General features: G+C 40.0%; 1 protein-coding gene across 3 annotated transcripts in view; it reads right to left on the bottom strand.

Moving 5' to 3' along the window:
• GALNT11 (polypeptide N-acetylgalactosaminyltransferase 11) overlaps window positions 1-20,333 on the bottom strand; it is a 45,514-nt gene that overhangs the window by 9,413 nt on the left and 15,768 nt on the right. For all 3 annotated transcript variants that reach the window (XM_059839457.1, XM_059839466.1, XM_059839448.1), the window contains exons 2-9: window positions 19,994-20,326; window positions 16,145-16,268; window positions 14,631-14,797; window positions 10,225-10,350; window positions 8,656-8,905; window positions 6,264-6,381; window positions 4,511-4,663; window positions 1,732-1,950 (exon numbers count right to left, since the gene is read on the bottom strand). In XM_059839457.1, the coding sequence (XP_059695440.1) occupies window positions 1,732-1,950; window positions 4,511-4,663; window positions 6,264-6,381; window positions 8,656-8,905; window positions 10,225-10,350; window positions 14,631-14,797; window positions 16,145-16,268; window positions 19,994-20,288 (1,452 nt within the window). In that variant the 5' untranslated portion in view covers window positions 20,289-20,326. The remainder of the gene's footprint in view (window positions 1-1,731; window positions 1,951-4,510; window positions 4,664-6,263; window positions 6,382-8,655; window positions 8,906-10,224; window positions 10,351-14,630; window positions 14,798-16,144; window positions 16,269-19,993; window positions 20,327-20,333) is intronic.

The raw sequence follows: 20,333 nt of genomic DNA, 5'->3' as shown, positions 1-20,333 counted from the left end.
CCCCACACACATCTAAAACAAATTACACAAAACATTCTAAGTAACATTTCCTCACACCCCAGATCTAGCACAGATCTCATTTTCATCATTCCTCACTCAACAGAAGGTTTTGAAACCATGGACTACATGAGTTTTGCATGATTTTTGTCCTTTTTTTTTTATTGGCCACAATGGCCAGCATTGGATATCACTGGTAACAGCTGCAACCATTTGTGATCATTACATTTCTTCCCAGCTGTCAAACCACCACTTATCCGTGGACCAATTAGTTTGTGAGAATAAACTGAGATTTGGAGTGATTCCTCCCAAATCCTAAAGAGTCTGGCACACAGTGGTGACATTGGCTGATCATTCTGTTCCTTGCAGGCATCTGGAAATACTTTATACAGCCATCAGAGCCAAAGCTGACTCTCTCATACAATGCTGGGTATAATTCTTGAACCCCAGAGAACCAAGCCAAGGAACTGCATTTTTCTGCTTCTTTACCCTATTTCTTAAGGGGTGCACAAAGTTTTTCTCAAAATTAACCCACAGTAAATAAGGTTAACTCTTCCCAGCAGTTAAGTGTTGCTGAGATATTCAGATCCCTCAAGGAGCTCTCTCCAACATCAACAATTTCTCAGTTACATTTCTGTCTGAATGAAAGCAAAAAAGCTATTAAATTTTTTTTTAAAAGTCTGACTAGGGGAGTAACAGCATCCAACAACAAGAGGAATCAGCCCATCAGTTTTATTCAGGGAAACCACATTACAAACTTCACGTCTTGGCTGGGATATTGCTATAAAAATACTGCACAAATTGAGGATTCCCAGACAGATGTTTCCAAGAAAAAAATCTAATGGTGTCAAGAGGTCCTGCATGAACACAGATCCTCCTGACTCCTTGCAGAACCAGCAGCTACTGCAGCCTGGGGGGGACATCACTACTAAATGATTCCAACTACTGAGTTAAAAGGGAACCTGCTAACCATAATGTGAGTGCACATGAAGCAGTTTATTCCAAAGACATTGAGATAGTTGTCTTGGGTTTGAAACTATCCATTATTTTTGGGAAGCATAAAAAGCACACATCAAGTGAATTTGACCCTGGAAAGAGCAGATGAAACTGTCTAGTAACTCTGCCTGCATACAAACCCATAAGCAAAGGTGTAGAGCTAAGGCATGAATTTAATCATGATTTCCTTCATGAATACACAAAAAAAATTTCTTTCTTCACTTCTACTTTAAGAAAAAAAGAGAGGAGAAAAACTCATCTTTTGTTCATTAGCTAACAGCAAGACTAGAAAAGCCATCATCAGCCTCAGATGCAAATGTTCACCTTTGCAGAAACTGACCCAGTAAAAGCAATGAGTTTGGAAACTAATTACACTGTACTCTTCATAAAGTACATAAACTGCATCATAAACCTATAGAGCATGTATATTTTGAGGCCAAATTTCTCTCTCTCCAAATCGATCTTCAGATCCAGCAGCCATGAGAACACATTCTAAAGACTGCAAAACTTCCTAAGTCAGAACTTCAAGGTAATAAACCTCATAGAACAGTATCTAGCCTAAGGATGACCTGAAATATATATCAGATTTATTTGACAAAAATCCTGTTATTTTCAAGACAACTTGTTGCAAAACTTATGGAAACAGACTATTTTTGTTGTATTTGCTCAAATCTTAAAGGGAAAAAAGTCTCATAATAATTAACACACCAGAATTCCACATAGTTAAGTTTCTCTTACCCTTCCACGCTGGATTATTTTTGGTCGTTTCTGTGCTCTGTTAATAAAAACTGGTTGTGGAGCTTTGGCATTGGGCCCAGATATTTGCATCTCAGGATAGATGTTATCTAAATACCACTTAAAGGACTTGCAGTTCAATCTCTTCCTCAGTTCTACACGGTCAGTGATATTTCCATAGCTCCTCATCCTCAGCTCAGGTCTCAAAGCAAAATACTGCTCCTGTATTTAAGAGAAACAGGTTGGGGAAAGGGGGAGAAAAATTTCAGACTACTGAGTCCCAATTTTTTGCTGTTTCTAGAACTCCCAAAATTTAGTTTCATTTTGCTAGTGTTTTCAACCAGTAGGTTTGAAACTGGCAGTAGGAAATTGCAATGCTTGCATTGTCACGGGAAGTGAGATTTAATCTTGCCTAATTCTGAGGTAATCTATCTTTCTTACTGAGGGGTTTTTTGATGAAGATAATTCTCGGGTACAAATTTGCTGAGCCATTTTAGATGCCAACTTGAGGAAGAAACAAATCAGTCCCTGACTTTATTCCAATGGCAATAGAGGCATCCTAAAATCAGGAAGTAAAAAACAGACGCATGTATCATCAGCAGCCTCATCTGACAAAGGTTTCTTGAAATTATTTTCATTGTTCAATGGATTGTTTTCATTGTTGTGGGATTCCAGTGTGTTTTGTCTTGCACAGTTTCCAGCCTTCCAACTTTACAAATGTTTGGGGTAAAACCATTCCAGGATAGACCTATAAATGGGACTCATATAATGAAGTTCAGTGGGAACACACGTTATTCATGTGAATACTCAGAACTATCACCTGGGCTTTCTGGGAAGCCCAGTTCTTTCCATTCATCTGCATCATCTCCAAAAAGGCTCCCACAATGTTATTCTTCTCACATTCTATTTTATGACACACAGATTAGGTGAAGATGGATTAAGATTCCAACGCAATCTTATGTGCTGTTTGACTCCAATGCAGAGACAACAATGGGGACAAACAGGAACTCATGAATGTATAACATGGCACAAATACTATTGCTAAAACTAGGGAAAAAAATCCCCTTTTAGCATTTAATTCCAGATAGATTTATAGAGCCTACAAAAAAGGCATTGTATTTGCATATTAATTTGTTTACAAGGTACCATTTATAATTCAGTTTTCAGGGCACTGAACTATGGTATTTTGCTGGATTCATCTCTAGGAGACATCTGGAATCCACCCACCATGATGTGGTTCTGACAGTTTTCAATTATTTCCTGCTCTCTGATACTCAGAAAACAGACAGTATCACCTCTGGAGAAGTTACACTTCTCTCCGCATCAAGATCTTTGAGCATTTGGATGTGCTTGATGTATCACTGCTATTTTAACAGCAGAGGAAGAGGAAGTGTGTACTTGGTGTACATTGGACTGTTGGCCAGCTCTGATGAAGTTTGGAGACAGACTGGACATCACAATCTGGCCTGCTTCTAAAAGTAGCTCAGCTATTCCAATTTCCTCTTTCCTGGCTGAAGTTCTAATGTTGGTATCCTACTTTGAATGTGTTATTTATTACCACTTATTCATGAACTTATACTTCTGCATTTTACTTTTGACAGTTATGAAAATTTTGCTGAATCATTTCCCTTATGCCATTTCATTTATTAAATACTGATATTTACTCCCTTAAGTCTTATCTTTGTTCTGTGCATTGTTAGATTGCTTTGGTAAATTATACTGGCCCTAAATATTTGCATTATTCTTATGAAACAAAAATATTGTCAAGCTTGTCTTCCATGCATTCTCTGGCAGCTATCAGAGAATCAGACCAGAAACAGCTGGGAAAGTTTTGAACACAAATCTGTGACAAGAGACTGCTAGAACCAGCAGCTCAAGTGCTTGCTGGATAAAGCAGTTCAACTGAAAATTATAACAAAAACAATTCCAAGCTTCAGAGAAAGCCATTATTAATCACAAAACAACTGTGCCCAGACATTGGTAAAAGGGAAGGTGATAGATCAGATCCACCAAAGCATTACAGAGATGAAGAATGGAGATAAAAATTAATAACCTCTAAAAGGTTCCTCAAATTGAAGATCAAGGTAAAGGATGGGGAATGAAACATAAACCTCTAAAGAACATAAAATTAATAAAATATATCTTGTATAGAAATTGTAGGGACCACAGGAACTGAGCACACAGCAAATCCTGTGGTCTCAGAGGGCAAAATGTCATTAAGCATCTCAGGGATGAGGGACTCAGAAACACGTGATCTATGTTTAAAAGCATCAGTATCCAGATTTGAAGACAAGGAAGGAATACACTTGCCCTTGAACCCAGAAGTTAATTCTGATTGCTCTTCCAGGGCAAGACAGACTATGAAGCAGATTGCCAATTAAAACAGAAAGCAAACAAGCAGCCAAAAAAAAAATCCCTGTCTCACCACCATGGAAACTACCTGAAGGCACAGTACATGGCTGCCATGTAATTCTGATTTGGACACAAAGCAATGCAGAGCTTACAAAAGCTCATCCATTTTCTTTTACTTCACTAAAAAGGCATAAAACTCAATCTCCTGCAGGCAGTAAAGTAACAAGAAGGAGACTTGAGCACTCAAAAGCCAAATTACAATTCTACAGAATTTAGGAATTCCTATCAGAACTAACATTAGGAGTTCAGACTACAGAAGGAAAACCCAATCAGAGTTGTAACAGATCTCACTGTGACATAGTTCTTTGGCAAACAAACCAGTCAATAACCATTCAATAACTTCATTTCACAACCTAGAACTGCCTCTTACCTTGTATTCATCCATCCACACATGTGCCAGCCTCAGTGAGTTATGAGCCATAGTGTCCTGTCCCCCGGGTGAACCATAGGGACGCCTCTTACGGAAAATGTGTCCCACCCTGGAGCAGGGGATGATCAGAAGTCTGCCCCCACACATCCAGATCTGTCCATAAAAAAACAGAACATGCTCAGATTGCTCACTCACTGTTCAGATTGCTCACTAACTTGTCCCCCTCTTTAAGGGATACCTTGGGAGGTTACACATTATGCAGAATTAGGTGTCAGCAATGTTGGCCTTCATGCCATGTTTTCTGACAAATTAGATTTTTAGATCTCCATGTTACAGAAGATTATTTTTCTCATATGACCAAACTTTCCACAAAACACATCGTGGCTTTCAAGAGACAAACAGAAAATTTTGCTGTTTTGCACTAACGACCTATCAGAAAACACTGGGATATATGGGCTGATTAAGTTAACTAAATTAATTTACCTGCAGGAAAATTGTCCACAATTCTGTGACAGATAACAAAGACCAGTCTTTGTCATCAGGGGAACCTGGAGAGCTTTTCAACTAAGTATGAAAACTTATTGGACAGAACTGTTTGTGTTAAGATAGAGGAACTAAGAAACTGTTCCCATTCAGATGCTACATTTAGGAGTCTTTATCTGTGGCACCAGGGATATACACTTTATTTACACTCTGCTTCATTTTTTTTTAATTGCTTTTTTAACTTCATCTTCCAGCAAATTACCAGCACTGGCCCTTTGCTGGACTAATATGTTCTCCAGGCCCAGAAAATCACCCCACATTAGCAGTTCATAATCAAGACATGCTTAAAACTCCTTCTAGACAAGATAAAGACTCAACTATTTTCCACCCTCCCCCAGACAGACAGGGACTTCCAAAAGCTCTAAATTCTCTCAATGTATTCCAGTATTTCAAAGCCCTTTTTATTGAAACAGTGTATTACAAGATAACTACAATAATCTCCTCACACTCCACACACTTCTATTCAGATACCTAATAATTACATTTATACTGAAAATTGAAAGACTTTATTTATTTAGTACACTCCCCTTTAAAGTCACTCAAATGTACAAAATTCCAGTTCTTATTTTTGAACCCTAATCTTGATTTCTCTGACAAATTCTCTAAAGTCTTGGGGGCTTTGTGTCTGGTTTTAGGTTTATTTGCTTTTTTATGCTAACTTCACCTTTTAATCCCCTTTTCATATCTGTCATGATAGCATATAATTTTCAGGCAGACTCTTGTCAAACCCGCTGATGAATGCCCTTTACAAAAATAAAGAGATAAGCATGACTTTAAGCACAGTAAGTTGTTTTTCTTTCAGTGGAGTGACGGGGAAGATGAAAGAAAATATAGGAAGCCCAATGCAGCTTGGTTTTCAGATCTTCTGATTATGATTTTCTCATTACTTTTCCAACCAAGATGACTCCTCTCCATGAGGATGACTCTTAATTTACTTCCAGAAAACTTTACATTGCCAGGTCCTCAGAAAGGAGGCAGAACTCTCCAAGGAAATACACTAACCTTACATCTTAGCAATACTGCTGCGAGCAAGCCACTCATCTCTAATCAATTTGTGAAATTCATTAGACATTGCTCATAAACTAATTTCAAGAACTTGCATAATTCTTCTTTTCCTATGCTTCTTTACAGCTATCATTGAAAAGCTCCACCACCAACCCAAGAAAAAGCCATAAACATTCAAGTACAGAGCTGTAAATTCTCTGCTTACCCTAAAAGATATTTCCAGGTTTTCTCCTCCCCAGATGTCCATGCCACTGTCATATTGCCCAAGCTCATTGAAGTACTCTCGATCCATGGCAAACAGCCCTCCAGCCATGGTGGGTGACCTAAAAAGGTACATGGAAGGAAGTCCATTTTCTTTTAGACAGAGAAAAAACCCCACACAGTAATTTTTGCTGAATCTGTTGGTCCCAAAGTCCAAATTGATAAACTGACATAACACAACTTAAATCCTTCAGTCACTTAGACATGAGTTCTAGTCTCAAAGCATTTGCAAAAGCAGATCTGTAAGTGATATTTGTGATCTTCCATTGTTCCAATATCTATAAATCATATTTCTTTACCTGGTAAACTTGAGTAAAAGGGATGGGACAGAGAAAGAGGAACACCAAATGCCAGAGGCAGCTTTGTTTCATTCTTGACTCAATTATCAGTTTACTTGCAAGTTATTTACACTTTGTGTATTTATAGAGATGGGCCCTCTGGCATTTCCTAGTTTTTCACCTTGTCTGTATGTTACTAGAATGTGTTCTATTCTGTAAAAATCTGCATATGATCCTCACTGTTCAGTCTCTAGATTGAATTCCTAATGTATCACAACACTAGAATATGTGGATGATCTACAAGAGTATAACAGAGTAAAAACCCTACATAAAAACATGATCAGATAGGTGGAACATCTCATGGGTTGGAAAAAGGCTTTTTCCCACCCTTGCAAAAACCCCCTGTGATGAAAGCAAGCCTAGGCCAATATTTCACTGCTTGTTCTCACACAAATTTCTACTCCAGTTTCAGTCACCTTAAAAACTGGGTTGAAAGGTTACTCAGTTTTCCCACTCTGACACCAAAATACTTCATTGTGGAAAGTCTCTGAAATGCAATACTTTCTGTTGGATGGAAAGCCTTTTTCAAGGTTAAATAGCAATCTAGGCTCCTTATTCAAAGGAGGCAGAGACCTTTAGGTAGAAAAAATCACTTTCATACTCAGAAAAGGTAATCTTTTGAGATTATTACACTTGCTTTAACTATAAAGTTCTCTGTCTTTTTAGCACAGGACTTTTCATAAAAGTGAGTTGAAGGAATGCAACAACAGTGTTGAACACAGCAACAGCTAATCTTCAGCCACTGACCAAATTAAATGTGAGAATAGTTCTTAACAGAATAAGGATTTTAACACTCAATGCTGATTCTCCACTCAGATTTTTTAAGTCTGTCCTTTCCTTCCAGGTTCAGAAACTGCCACAGTGACACTCTCCAAACAGGCCAGTCAAACTGTTAAAGAACTTAGTAATTTTCCTGGCTTCTCAGACAAAATCTTGGGATGGGAGACATGAGAAGGCCAACTGCTGAGCTGTCAGATGACAGCAGAGAACCTGTGCTGGAACTGTTTGTGGCAGCAGAAATGCTCTTCATTAACAGTCCAAGAAAAGAGAATGAGAGAGAAATGAAAACACACCAATTTCTGATTCACTTGGCAAATCTGATCCACAAAGAGTTATTTTGTAAAAAAGGGGAAGCTCCTCCACCTGACAAACCTGAATTCTGTACTGATTGATATCTGCAACCAGAAAAAGCACAGTGAGCTTCTTGCCTTTGCTGTAGTAGCTCTGGCTCTTTTCATGAAGGATTCACTTGGGACAGTTCTATTCTTGTGTCTGAACCACACGTCTGCTCCTAAAAAAAGGTGCCTGCTGACACCATTTTACATCAGCAACACATCCACTAGAACCAGATATTGCCACTTCTGTACAGGTCACACAGCCATCAATGGTTAAAAGATAAGGAAGGTAACTTTCAAGTCCCAGCGTTGAGCTTCACTGAGAATTTTGTTTCAAAACAGTTCTCAAAAGACCTCAAAAACAAATTCCTATTACCACAAACATATTTTCCCAATCAAGTAATTCTTCAGCATTTCATCACAGAAATTATATAGTTCTTATTAGTGGGATATGCAGGCTACTCCGAGAACAAAGGCAGTATCAAAATGATCATTAAGCCAAGCACATCAACAGACTGGAAACAAACATCAATGCATAGCTCAAAAGTGAAATTATTGGATAGATTTATAACAAACTACCATAAGCTCCCTCAGAATTTTGTCTTCAGCAAAAACTGCTATTGTATAAGCACTTTCTAGAAATGTGCTTTCTTGACCCAATAAAACAGATATATCTAATTCATTACTAAATGCCAGAAATTAAAGTGAAACAGTTTTGGTTACTATTCCCTACATCTAAGTGAAATAAACAAGTCAGATATTTGACAGGTTAGGTGCCTGCTCCTAAACCTGCACAACCAGAGGACACTCCCTACTGCTTAGGAAGTGCTCCTGATCAGCCCTGTGTCACACAGAGCTTGTCACCACACAGGAGGAGCCTTACTTGATTGGAGCAGTGGCTCCCTCGGGTCCTTCCAGCTCTGCCAGGGGAACCAGATCCCATTTGAAGTGCAGGCCCCAGTTAAAGCCGCCCCGCACAACAGGGGAGGAGCTGTAGGTGAGGGTGTCGGCGCTGATGATGTCGATCACAGGGCACACCACAGTCCTGTGATCCTCCCTGATGGGAGTCAGCAGAGGCTGCAGCCACATCTCATTCACCTCACAGTGACTGTCCAGGAACACCAGCACCTTCCCTGCAGAGCACACAACACAAAGTGCCAAGAATGTTCCTCAGTGCCATGGAACACAGACATGCAATTCAGTGCAAACACACATGCATTAGACAAAGCAACTCTTGCCAATTTACTTGGAGATTACCTGCCACAGTCAGTAAGAACAGTTTGATCTGTGACACACCCTCATGCTCAGTTGGTCTAAAAAGGCACCAGCATCCTTATGACACAACTTAAAATTTATATAACACTGGAATAACATGGAAAAGATGGGAAACAGCTTTAAAGAAAACAACTTTGGAGCATGCTAATACAACAAGTCACCCCACAGAGAGTATTTGACTAGGCATGGGGATGGAACTCCTGCAGTTCAGAAGAGCAATAAAATTACTTAAAATTTCACTAACTGAAAGGAATTTTAGCACAGCTTGGAAAATGCAAGCACAGTCTTCTCTCTGGATTATACCATTACAATGCTAATGAGTAAAAACCAATTAAGAGACTTATCTGCCACTCAAAATTATTTAAGAAAGTAGCACACAGTTTCTCAGATGCCAGAGAATTTAACTGAAAGCACATTCTGGTAAAGGCTGTTTATGAATCACCAAATATTGGTTTTCCCAATTAACACTCAGAAGAGCTAATACAGAAAAACATTGTTATTAGATTTGAGCTTTAAAAACTAGATTAGTGTACCTTAAAAGGGAGCAGATTTCATTTGAGCAAAAGTTTGTACATAAAGCACGCAAAAAATATTCTGCAACTACAGTATCTTGACCACATGGAGATGCTCCTGAGACAATATTCTTTCAGGGCAAGAATAGGAAATACTCCACATTGTCTTACTAACACTGCAGTCATTGTTTGAGATATAGTGCAGGGGAAGATTTGGGATGATGATAACTTGTGCTCATAACTTTCAATAAAATGAGGCAGTTTTTTAGAGCACAATATTGGTTTTGTTTCACAATTTCACTTATACACTCTAAAAAAGTACCTCATTTTATTGAAAACAAACGTCTCCAGGAAAAAAAAGAATCAACAGCTGAGACACTTAAAGTGTCTCAAGGTTTAAAAAACACTCAAATTTAGATCCAAATTTCAGTTATCATTTGAGATAGTAGGGGAAGAAAGATTTGGGATAAGTTGTATAAGTATACAAGTATGTAAATATAAGTTGCATAGCTTAGAGTGTGGCATGACATGCAGAGCCCCTTCAGGAGGCTAAAGTAACCACAGGTCAAACATCCAACATCTGAAAAGGTGCACTACAAAAAGAGAAGTCATCCAATCAGCTAATCATCAAAGTATGCAAGGAAAGGAGAGAAAAGGAAGTGTACCTGTGGCATGGGAGGCTCCAATCATCCTTCCTCTGATCAAACCTTCCCTCTTCTCATTTCTTACCAATTTTGTGGTTTTAGGAAGCTGAGTTTTAACATATTCACTTAAGTCTTTTTTCAAGTCAGCTGAAAAAGGGAAAACAAATTCAACAACAGGACAGAAATTCTGAAAGCTCTGTTTAAAATCTCAAGACATTTAACTCAAAAATGGCCAAAGTCTTGACCAAAACATCACCCTGACACAACAGACCTTCAAACCAAGAGTATGATAAGGGCAATACTCACACATTCTATACTTCCCCTGCAATGCCTTTAGTACATTACTCAAGTTAACTGGAACTACAAGACTCAAAAAAAAATTAAAAAATTGCTGTTCAAAGAAGCACATTTCCAAATTCTTCTCATGGTGACTGACATTTGCAACAGATGCAACAATAAACATTTCATGCAGGCAAATTATTTAAATTACTACATTCCAACAAATGCTGAGACCTTTCAAAAGAGGCAGGAAGACACCTAATATTATCTGTGCCTGCTTAACTGACAGAACAACAGATACCAAGTACAACTCACTCACAGCTGGTTGCTTTTCTAAAATCCAAAAGGATCAAAGATTCTGCTGGCAAGCCTGTGCTTTTGAAGGAGTGCGGAGTTCACTGGAGTCTATGGGCACTACTGTAACTTAGCTAACATCAATGGCAATTTTAAGAGTAACAATAGTCCTTTCACCCAAGGCCAGTGGTTTCGAACATTAAAGCAGAACTACTGAAGAGAAGATGGACACACAAAGACTGAAGTAATGGAAAAGCATAAGTTAATAAGCTTTGGAGAAATAAAGAGGAATATAAAATGAGAAAGAAAAGCAAAAACCCAACTGAGACTTGATAGAGAACCTTAGTACAGAGAGGCAGACAGACTTTTGTCAGAGAATATGCCAAAATAAACATTATTGTCAGCTCAAACATTAAAGTTGCTGTTAAATGTCAATGGAATATATGTGGAAGTCAGAGCTGTAACCCTAAGGAGGAATAAGAACTTTCAGGCAGAAGATTCCCAGATGCCATTCCAAATGTTAAGATCTCAGCCTATGCACTGCAAGAAAACATGGTGGATCAGAAGTGAGAAGGTAATACAGAGAAAGTACAATGCTAGAGAATACTCTAAGACAAAGGAAACTCTCTGGGGAGATACAGACAGAATTTGGGTCACAGGAATTCCCTCCTGTGGTCTGGAGTAACGACATCCTATGCCAGAGACAACAGGGAAGATGTTTTCAGAGAAAATCTCCTAGAAAATGGATTAAATAATCTCTGAAGTATCTCCTAATGAGATACCCAAACAAGCAGGACAGATTTCCAAACCTAAAATAAAATAGTGTTTGAATCACTCTTCACCTGACTCATTATAGCAAGAGAAGAACAGTGTACACCTGTAGAAACTATGGGACAGCACAAAGCAGAAAAAGCTCAGTTGTCAAATTCAGCTCTTACAGCAGATGAGACAAATAAATGCAGAAGGAGTTTCACATCTGCAAACTTCTGACAAGAATAGGAAGGTAAAACAAAGAGGAAAAGATGTCACTCACACACCAGGAGCTAAACCAGGTCCACAACATCGGCTTGAGCAGCAGAATGGAAGGGCCAGCAGAGTTTTGACCCATAAAAAATGGCATTCTGCTGGCAACTGTGCCTATATCACAGATCATTCTGAACAGGCAGGTTTGTCTCAGACACATATTGGGATTTTTGCTGTTGATGGGTTTTTGTGTCTCACCTTCTCGTCCACTGGGAACACTGACTACTTCTGATACAACCCAAAAAATTGCTTCAGTCCAGCCTGAGAAATTTTCCTCCAAAGAGAGAATTGCTCCCTTTTAGCCAGTCTTCAAAAATTACTTCAGGCATTACCTTCTTCCATATCTATGCAACGAAGGCAAAATGGGCCCTAGGATGGGAGTCTGGAGTGTTATTATTTTAAACTACTCTAAAGTACTGAGTTGCAGACAATTGGCTCCTTTTTTGTTCCTCATACTCTCCTTCTACACAGAAGAATGCCTCCAGTAACAGCCTTCAAAACACATCCTCAGGCTTTTCCGTAACAGGTTAAGGCTAAATTAGGGAGAAAGAAGTTATACCAGAAAAAGAAATCCTACCTTTCAGGGAATGGAGAAAAAAAAATACAACAGTGGGTTCAGCTGAGCCATGGCAATGCCTGCTTGGCTAGTAAAACTGTTGATGATTGAGGTTAAGAAGTTTTTTGAGGCAAAACTAAGTGCAAAGACCCAAGGTTGGCAGAACAGCACTGATATGTACCACGACTCTCATATTTGCAGGTGAAGAACTAGAGAAAATTTCATCTAGAACACCACTTCAGAAAGCAGGCAATGGAAGGAAAATTAATCTTTAATTAAAAAACAAAACAAAGGGGCATAAAGATCAAGCAATCTGCCTGAGCTCATGATATCCATAGCACAGCCAAAGTTTTTATCCATTTCCTCAGTTCCCAAACCATCGCCAGTCCCCACCTTTCTTCTACTGTAAGAGTCCATCCATTGAAATTAAGCAGCAGCAAAACCATAGGATCATTAGCATCAAGAGCAGTAATTCTGTGTAAACAATACCTCCTCCTGCCTTTGGCTTCAGAACAAGTTCATTTGAAGTCAAAAAGGCAAAAATAGCTACTTGAATGTTTTGAACTTAATTTGGTTCAAATTCACTAATTGCTTCAATTTAACAACAGACCAGAAGAGTAATGGTATTGCTGCCTCAACTAGGGCATCAATCAAATGCATCCTTATATTCAGAAGACTGAGTTTTGAAATAAGGCAAGCTCTGAATACACAGCAAATTGCACAAGACACTTTATAGCAAGGCATATGCTCACAAAACACAAAGCAAAACAAGCTTTTAATTACTACACATTCTTCTCAGCAAAGAACAGTGTTTGATCTTTGTTCTCTCTTGTATCTCGACATTTGATCTGACCTCAGAGAAATCCACTTCCAGCATAACAAGAAAATGTGATTTTACACCAGACATATCTAATCAGTCTCTTAGAGCAAGTGAGACCTTAAACCAGAAACCAAACAATGAGACCAAGGGAGCTATAAATATATATATTAAATAAAAATACAATCTAAAAAAAAAAATCTTTAAAATGCAAAAAGTTGCTGCGGACTTGAACAGAGGTGAGCAGGGAACCTGCACAGTCACGCTGGCAAGAACTGCTATGCCAGCACATTCCTCAACAGGCATTTGGCTTTTGAAGAACCAAAATGAAAGGCTTTTTGAGGGCCATGCTTGAATTGCGTGTCTGTCTTTGCCTTGTCTGTCAATCGAGAGAAAAAGCAGCAATCCTTCAACAGGAGCAAAGCAACTCTGCAGGGTCTACCCCTCCAGGGCCCCTCCACGCCTGCGGGAGCAGAGGCCGCTCCCACAGCCAGGACAGCCGCTCCCGGCGTGGCCACAAGAGGCTGTTCGAGAGCCACGCACAGCCCGCCCAGCCACGCTGAGCCCCAGGGCGCTGCTGCCGCTCCGGAATGCTGAGTAAGTACAAACCAGCGCTGTTTCCATCGTGCCACAGCAACCCATGGGCAAGGCTGCAGCCAGGAGCCACTCCAGCTCCTTTCAGATACATTCAGTAGTGGCCTCTCTGTCACCTGCTCTGAGCACCTGAGCAGTCCAAGCAAAGAACTGCTAAAAAACCCAAACTATAAACAACTGCTTCATGACCCCCCACTTAGTGTGTGCAAGAGGTGAGGTAAGAGTGGAGCATCTCCCCTCTGAAGGAAGGGGAAAACTGGGGCTGTTCAACCTGAAGAAAAGAAGGTTCTGTGGAGACCTCATTGCAACCTCCCTGTATCTGAAGGAACCTTACAAGGAAGCTGGAGAGGGACTCACCAAGAACTTTAGTGACAGGATAAGGAGTAATGAGTACAAATTGAAAGAGGGAAAAGTAAGGTTAGATATCAAGCAGAAATTCTTTACTGTGAGGTTTGTGAGACACTGAAACAGGTTGTCCAGGGAAGCTGTGGATGCCCCATCCCTGGAAACATTCAAAGCCAGGTTGAATAGGGCCTTGAGCAACCTGGTCTAGTGGGAAGTTCCCTGCCCATGACAGCTGGAGTTGGGACTAGATGATCTTTAAGGTTCCTTCCAGCCCCTTAAAATTCTTTGATTCTATGATCATTACTTCAAAACCTGATTTTGAATGTTAAAGCCTGGATGATACAAAGTTCATCAGTGGCACCTTGGGCATCTCAGCACACCACACATCTCTACTGGCTGGCACTCTGCTGATGGGCTGCAGTACAAATTGGTTTTGCATCATGACTTCCACAATTTCTTTAAGCAGTCAATAAAGCACAGGAAGGCCCAGCAGGGTAATATTCCCAAAGAGTATCTCACCCAATTCACTGTTGTCATCCACCAGAATGATTTCGTGCAGGAGGTGGGCAGGGGTGCGGTCCAGGACGCTGTGCACCGTGCGGAGCAGGGCGGAGAGAGCCTCATTGTAGAAACAAATCACAACGCTGGCAGAGGGCAGATCAGCAGGGTAGGACTTCTCTCTGCATCTGCAAACAGGAACAGAGTCTTTGGCACTATTTACAGAGGGGTTTCCACAGGGCTGGGTCACTGCTGAAACTTCTAAGTAACAAGCAAACCTTAAATGTGGAGGAGGAACCCCTAACGTGAACATAATGAGCCCAGACGTGTAACAGCTATAGGAAGGCTCAGCATAGTAAATTATTTTCCACATAACACAGACTCATAGTTAACTCTGCTGCTTGTTAGGAAACAGAGAATGCCATGCAGAGGTGGGAATAAGAACCAGAGATCCTCAAGACAGAAAACAGAAGATACTAAGGGCTTGTTTCAGCTGTCAAAACACAGTCTAGTACCTTCAGGTAGCTCAGACAGTTCAAATATGACATAAGGCCCACAAAAATAACACAGCTTTATTGGCCAGCTGCTGGAGACAGAGTTGGATATCCCAGAAAAACTCCACTGGGACTAAATACCTATTTACACAACCAACACTGGGATTCAGAGGGCAGATTAAGACACTTAAGTCTAGTCACTGCTGTCAGTGCAGTCTAAATAGTGTTCAGCTCACCCTAAGGCTGTCAAGTGTGTTTTGTCAGCTGAAGAGCTCTGCATGCTTCATTAACTGCACTGACTGGATCTCTGCTAATTATAATAAAAGCAGAGACAACTGACTAACAAGCAGTTATCTAAGCATCTTAATCTGCAAGATGAATCCCACTCAAAGCAAAAGATCATTCTTTCTTCTTATTTGCAAAGCTCGTCCTTACTTCTAATAGGGCCAACTATCACAGATTAATGCCATATGAAGGTGCCAGGCATGGGGGGATCCAATAAAAAATAAGAAATTATAAATGAAAACCCAGAAGTATAGAAGAAAAGGTTTCATTTACTTAGAATGAGCTCAATTCTGGGAATAACAATCAGCAAGTACAATTCATTACATTCACCCACACCAGAGAAACCACTAGAAAAATTCATGCAAGTTTATTTATTTTTCAGTGTTTGGAGTTTTTATGGTTACAGAGGTGAGCTGTTCCACCCCTATATGCACCAGGTAGATTATAGAAAAATATCTATTCTTTAATAGAAAATATTCAGAGCAGTGCACAACTATCATATACTTTTAGCAGCTGACAAAATAAAAATTACATCTCCAGAAACAATATTCAGTCCAAAAAGACAGAAAAGACCTAAGAATAGAAATCCTAACTTCAAGCACTCCTGTTAAATAGCTGAAAAATCTGCCTTCAGCAACACATGGGGATGGAATAGTGTATGACAGAAATACCAAAAATATTAAATACTGCATCAGGTGTAACAAGCCATTGAGCACATGAAACTATACCACGTTCTCTCCAAAAATCAGCACCTACTTTGCATCTCTTGTATCAGGCACCTCCCTGTGGTATCCCAGTCGATTGCTGATAAGCATATTGAAAGCATGTTTCTGATAGCCCAAGTCCCTCACTTCCTGATCTTCTTCATTAAAAATCATTCCTGCAAAAGAAACATGCCAAGATCAGCTAAAAGGCTCAAAAACATCATTTGAAAGAAATCAAGGATTGAAACATATGCTTTAACCTCTTCTAAAACCCATTATGCTCTTACAAATCTCTCTGTTTTTGCAAAGTGTGTGTTTGTGCAACTATTTCTGCTCCCTCTCACAAACAGGCAGCACTTATGAGCCCTTGCAGCTGTAATAAAATTAAATCCTTCTCCAAAGACTGCTGGCTCCACCGTGTTTATTGCCTCCCTTCACTCATATGGCGTCTAATTCTTAGCACCACCTAAAACCAATATCAAACAAGCAACAGAGGATAGACTTTGGCATACAGTTAATCAGCATCTATCCCTACAGGTGACGGGCGTGTAATGGGATTTTTGAGTGAGGAAATACATTTCAAATGGCAGAAAACTCCTCACAATAGCAGCTCCCATTTCATGCAGTTCAGAAGCCCATGGTAATATAAATAGTTATACAAGAACTGTAAACTTTTGTTTATCTCACCTGGGACTTTGACAGCAAGTAAAACATCAGCAGAGCTGATGTTTATTGATTATTTTAGCAGAACTGACAACTGTTACTAAGCACGGCAGAAGTTACTGTTGGTATTAGGAAATGCACTGCTATAAGGCAAGATGAAATTTTCAATGCCATCCTGCCTGCCTTGACACAGTGCCATGGGCTTCTCTCACTGAGCCATGCACTCATCAGTGTGAATAGAACCAAAGCATTGTGGCACTTCACACAACTCCATGAGGGAGAGAGAGCTGGTGTTTGCTACCACCTGTGCCTCCAGCCACTTCTGCAACAATTCAGGTTAGCAGAGTGATTATTTTTTATTGTCTCTATTCAGCTGGCTGCACAGAATGAGATGCCTCTTCAGTATTTATCAACCTACACAAGCAATTTTACTGAAATTTCAGTACAAGAAGTGAGCAAGGATCATGTAAGTTATCTCCTTTCACCCTGCCCATCATCTCCTTATCATTCAAAATCTGCAGAAAATAGTTAACAAGAGGGTTCCTCACTCACATGCTACTGTACTTCCAGGAAAATGTGTTTCATACATTCACAGACTAATTCAGATTGAAAGGGATGCCTGGTCTAATCTCCTTCCCAAAAGCAGGTCCAGCTAAATCAGGTTGCTCAGAACCAGTGCAGTTGAGTTTTAAAAGCCTTCAGAGTCTCCAAAGATTGAGATTCTGCAACCTCTTATTTCCCTTTTCAAGCATTTGACACCATCACACTGAAAATGTTTTTCCTCTTCCATAACTGAAATGCCCTCTCTCCAATTTCTTATCATAATCCCATGCACTCTGGAAGGAGTCTGCCTCCATCTTCCCTGCAGCCTCCTATTCAGCTGCTGCTGACAGCAATAAAATCTCACCCCTCAGCCTTCTCTCTGAGGCAGAATAAACTCAATCCTCTCAGCCTGTCTCCACACCTCATGTTCTCCAGTTTTCACCAGCTATGCAAAAGCCAGCTGAGCTCAAGCCTGGAGAAAATGAATTGAGTTAAACACAAAAGAGAAGTAATTTTAAAAGTTTGAAATGGAAAAAAGCTTCAAAACAAGTAATCCATCTGGGCCTTCTGAGCACTGTCTCAATGACAAAGTCTACCCACAAGCACCAGGTGACTTTCAGGAGGGAATTCCATCCACATTCCCACATTTACATTTACCACCCTGTGGCTTTTAGTCTTGAATTCAGCAATGGCAATGCAGCTGCACTGTCCAACAGCTCAAGAGTAAATGCCCTGACATTTGAGCAAGACAAAGTGGAAAGTGCTGGGTAGTGACATCTGTGAGACAAATGGGACACACCCACATAGTGTCCTGTGACTGGCTGTGCTGCTGAGGGGTGAGTGCTCCCACTGTGCATGAGCTGCACTGCGGGGGTAGGAATGAGGTCTGTTTACAGTGGCAGTGTCACTCCCTCAGCCCCAGCAGCCTAAAAGGGTCAGTCAGTCCCCTAATGAACCACATCCATTCCCAAAGAAATGTCTCCATCTGGTCAGTTCATGCACCCAGCTCCATTATTCTGGCATAATCAGTGGCACCTTAAAACGTGGTCACCTTAAAATGTTTTGTTCACACCAAGCATGAACTTAAAACACATCCCAAATGTTTCATTCTACAATCCATCCATAGCCGACCACTAACTACATTTTCCTGATCTTATGAATATATTCAAGGAGTGCTAATATTTTTAAAACCTTCTCATGAAGAACAGTATCTAATGCATGCAAAAGACCTGAATGATTTCAGTTCAAACAGCAGATAGAAGCCCCTGGAAAACACGGGGCTTGCAATCAAAACCTCATTCTAGGCTTTACTTCAGCAGTGTTATGTGGCTTTCACAGGTTAACAAAAAAGACAGACTGACCTACTAGATAACAGTTTATTTCTGACTATCATATACAAATTTCTTTTCACTTTTTTATTTTTTGCTTTTGTGTTTATCACCGTCGTACCCTAGACAGACTTCACAAAACCCCTTCATACAACACCTCCTCTTAAGAGCTGTCTTCTGATGATTCCTGTAGAATTTATCCTGGCACTGTTACTCCCCTTGGCTTTCACCAACCAAACCAGTCACTTGGTTTGAAGATCAAAGGACTTCTCAGTTAAAAAGCTCCATTTCTTTCCTGGCCCAGACTGAATAGTTGGAAAGAAATGGCCACCTCTGGACTGGCCTTCACCTCACTTGGCACTCAGGCTTTTTGCAGTGAAGTGAAAAACACTTGTGATGCCACAGGGCAACATGAACTGCCATTTTTCTGACATCCAAACAGGTCTAATAACCAACTCAGAAAGTGAAGTTCTATAAACTCACTAAGCTCATGATTCACCATTCATCCACAGGCATGACAGGGGATTTCATTGAGATCTGAGCATTAAACCCTGGCTATGAAGGTTTATTTCTGTGTTCTATTTCCCAAAGCAGCAGCAGAAGCCAATACCCCAACACTTGGCCACAACACTTCTGCCTCCAGACTCAAACCAAGATTTAAGCCAATACACAATGTGCCTGCTTGCACATCTAAACCCAGCAGTGAATATGCTGTAAGCACTAGAACACAGAAAGCATTTTATTTTGGAACACAAAACAAAACCACCTCATTGATGAAACATGCTCCAGTGAAACATACAGACCTTTGCAGGTACAAGGCAAGCAGGATTTGGCTCTAACCACTGTCATCTCAATCTTGCATTGCAAGTTCGTCCCACATGAATTTCTTGTGGATTAAGTTATACTCCAAGAATAATCTCCAAACCAACAGGTCCTCTTCATTGTTTATTGATATCAAGCTATTTTTAATTACTGCATATAAGTACATTTTCTCTGTAGCTAATTAAGGCTTATGTATTTGAGCCCAATTAAAACAGGAGTAAGATATGAAACAAACACACACTGAACCTTCCACAAGCAAGATTTAGTTCATCAAAGGTTACTGCTGTAACCTAGTCTTCATCAGAACTTACACAGCATAGATGTAAATGTTAGAGTGTATTTTGGATTAAGCACTGTAAAATAAATTTCAAGTAATTCCTAATGAAGAGAGCCACGAGTACTACCTGCATTTTAACAAACAAAACTTCTTCATTATACATGTTCCCCTGAGATAGTGTTCTATTATAAAAAAAAAAAAAAAAAAAACAAAACTCATTTCTCCTGTTGTTTCATTAAGTTTGTCACTAACACTAAAAACCACTTACCCATTTCAGGAGAGAATTCTATCTCCCCCTTAACTGGATCCTGGATATGATTTCCAAAAGAATTTCCTATCTTATTCTCTTTCTGTTGCAATTCAGGTATATGAACTGGCCCCCGTGTAAAACGGGGGTAGAATTTTTTTGGAAATGGCCTCTGAGGTTCCAGCCCCTTGATGGGCACATTCTTGAAGGATTGGTTCTCTTCACTGAAGTTGAAATAAACAAAGAGCAGAAGTGTCCAGGTCACGGATGTGAAGAGGCACCCATAGCAGAAATAGCGAAGTGTGACACTTCCCATTGTAGACTCAGCATCCTTGAGGGCCCATTCTCAATTACCTGGAAA

Source organism: Haemorhous mexicanus, chromosome 1 (genome assembly GCF_027477595.1).
Source record: "Haemorhous mexicanus isolate bHaeMex1 chromosome 1, bHaeMex1.pri, whole genome shotgun sequence".
NCBI lineage: Eukaryota > Metazoa > Chordata > Aves > Passeriformes > Fringillidae > Haemorhous > Haemorhous mexicanus.
The sequence above is the reverse complement of the archived record's forward strand: the minus strand, read 5'-3'. Positions and strand labels throughout refer to the sequence as shown.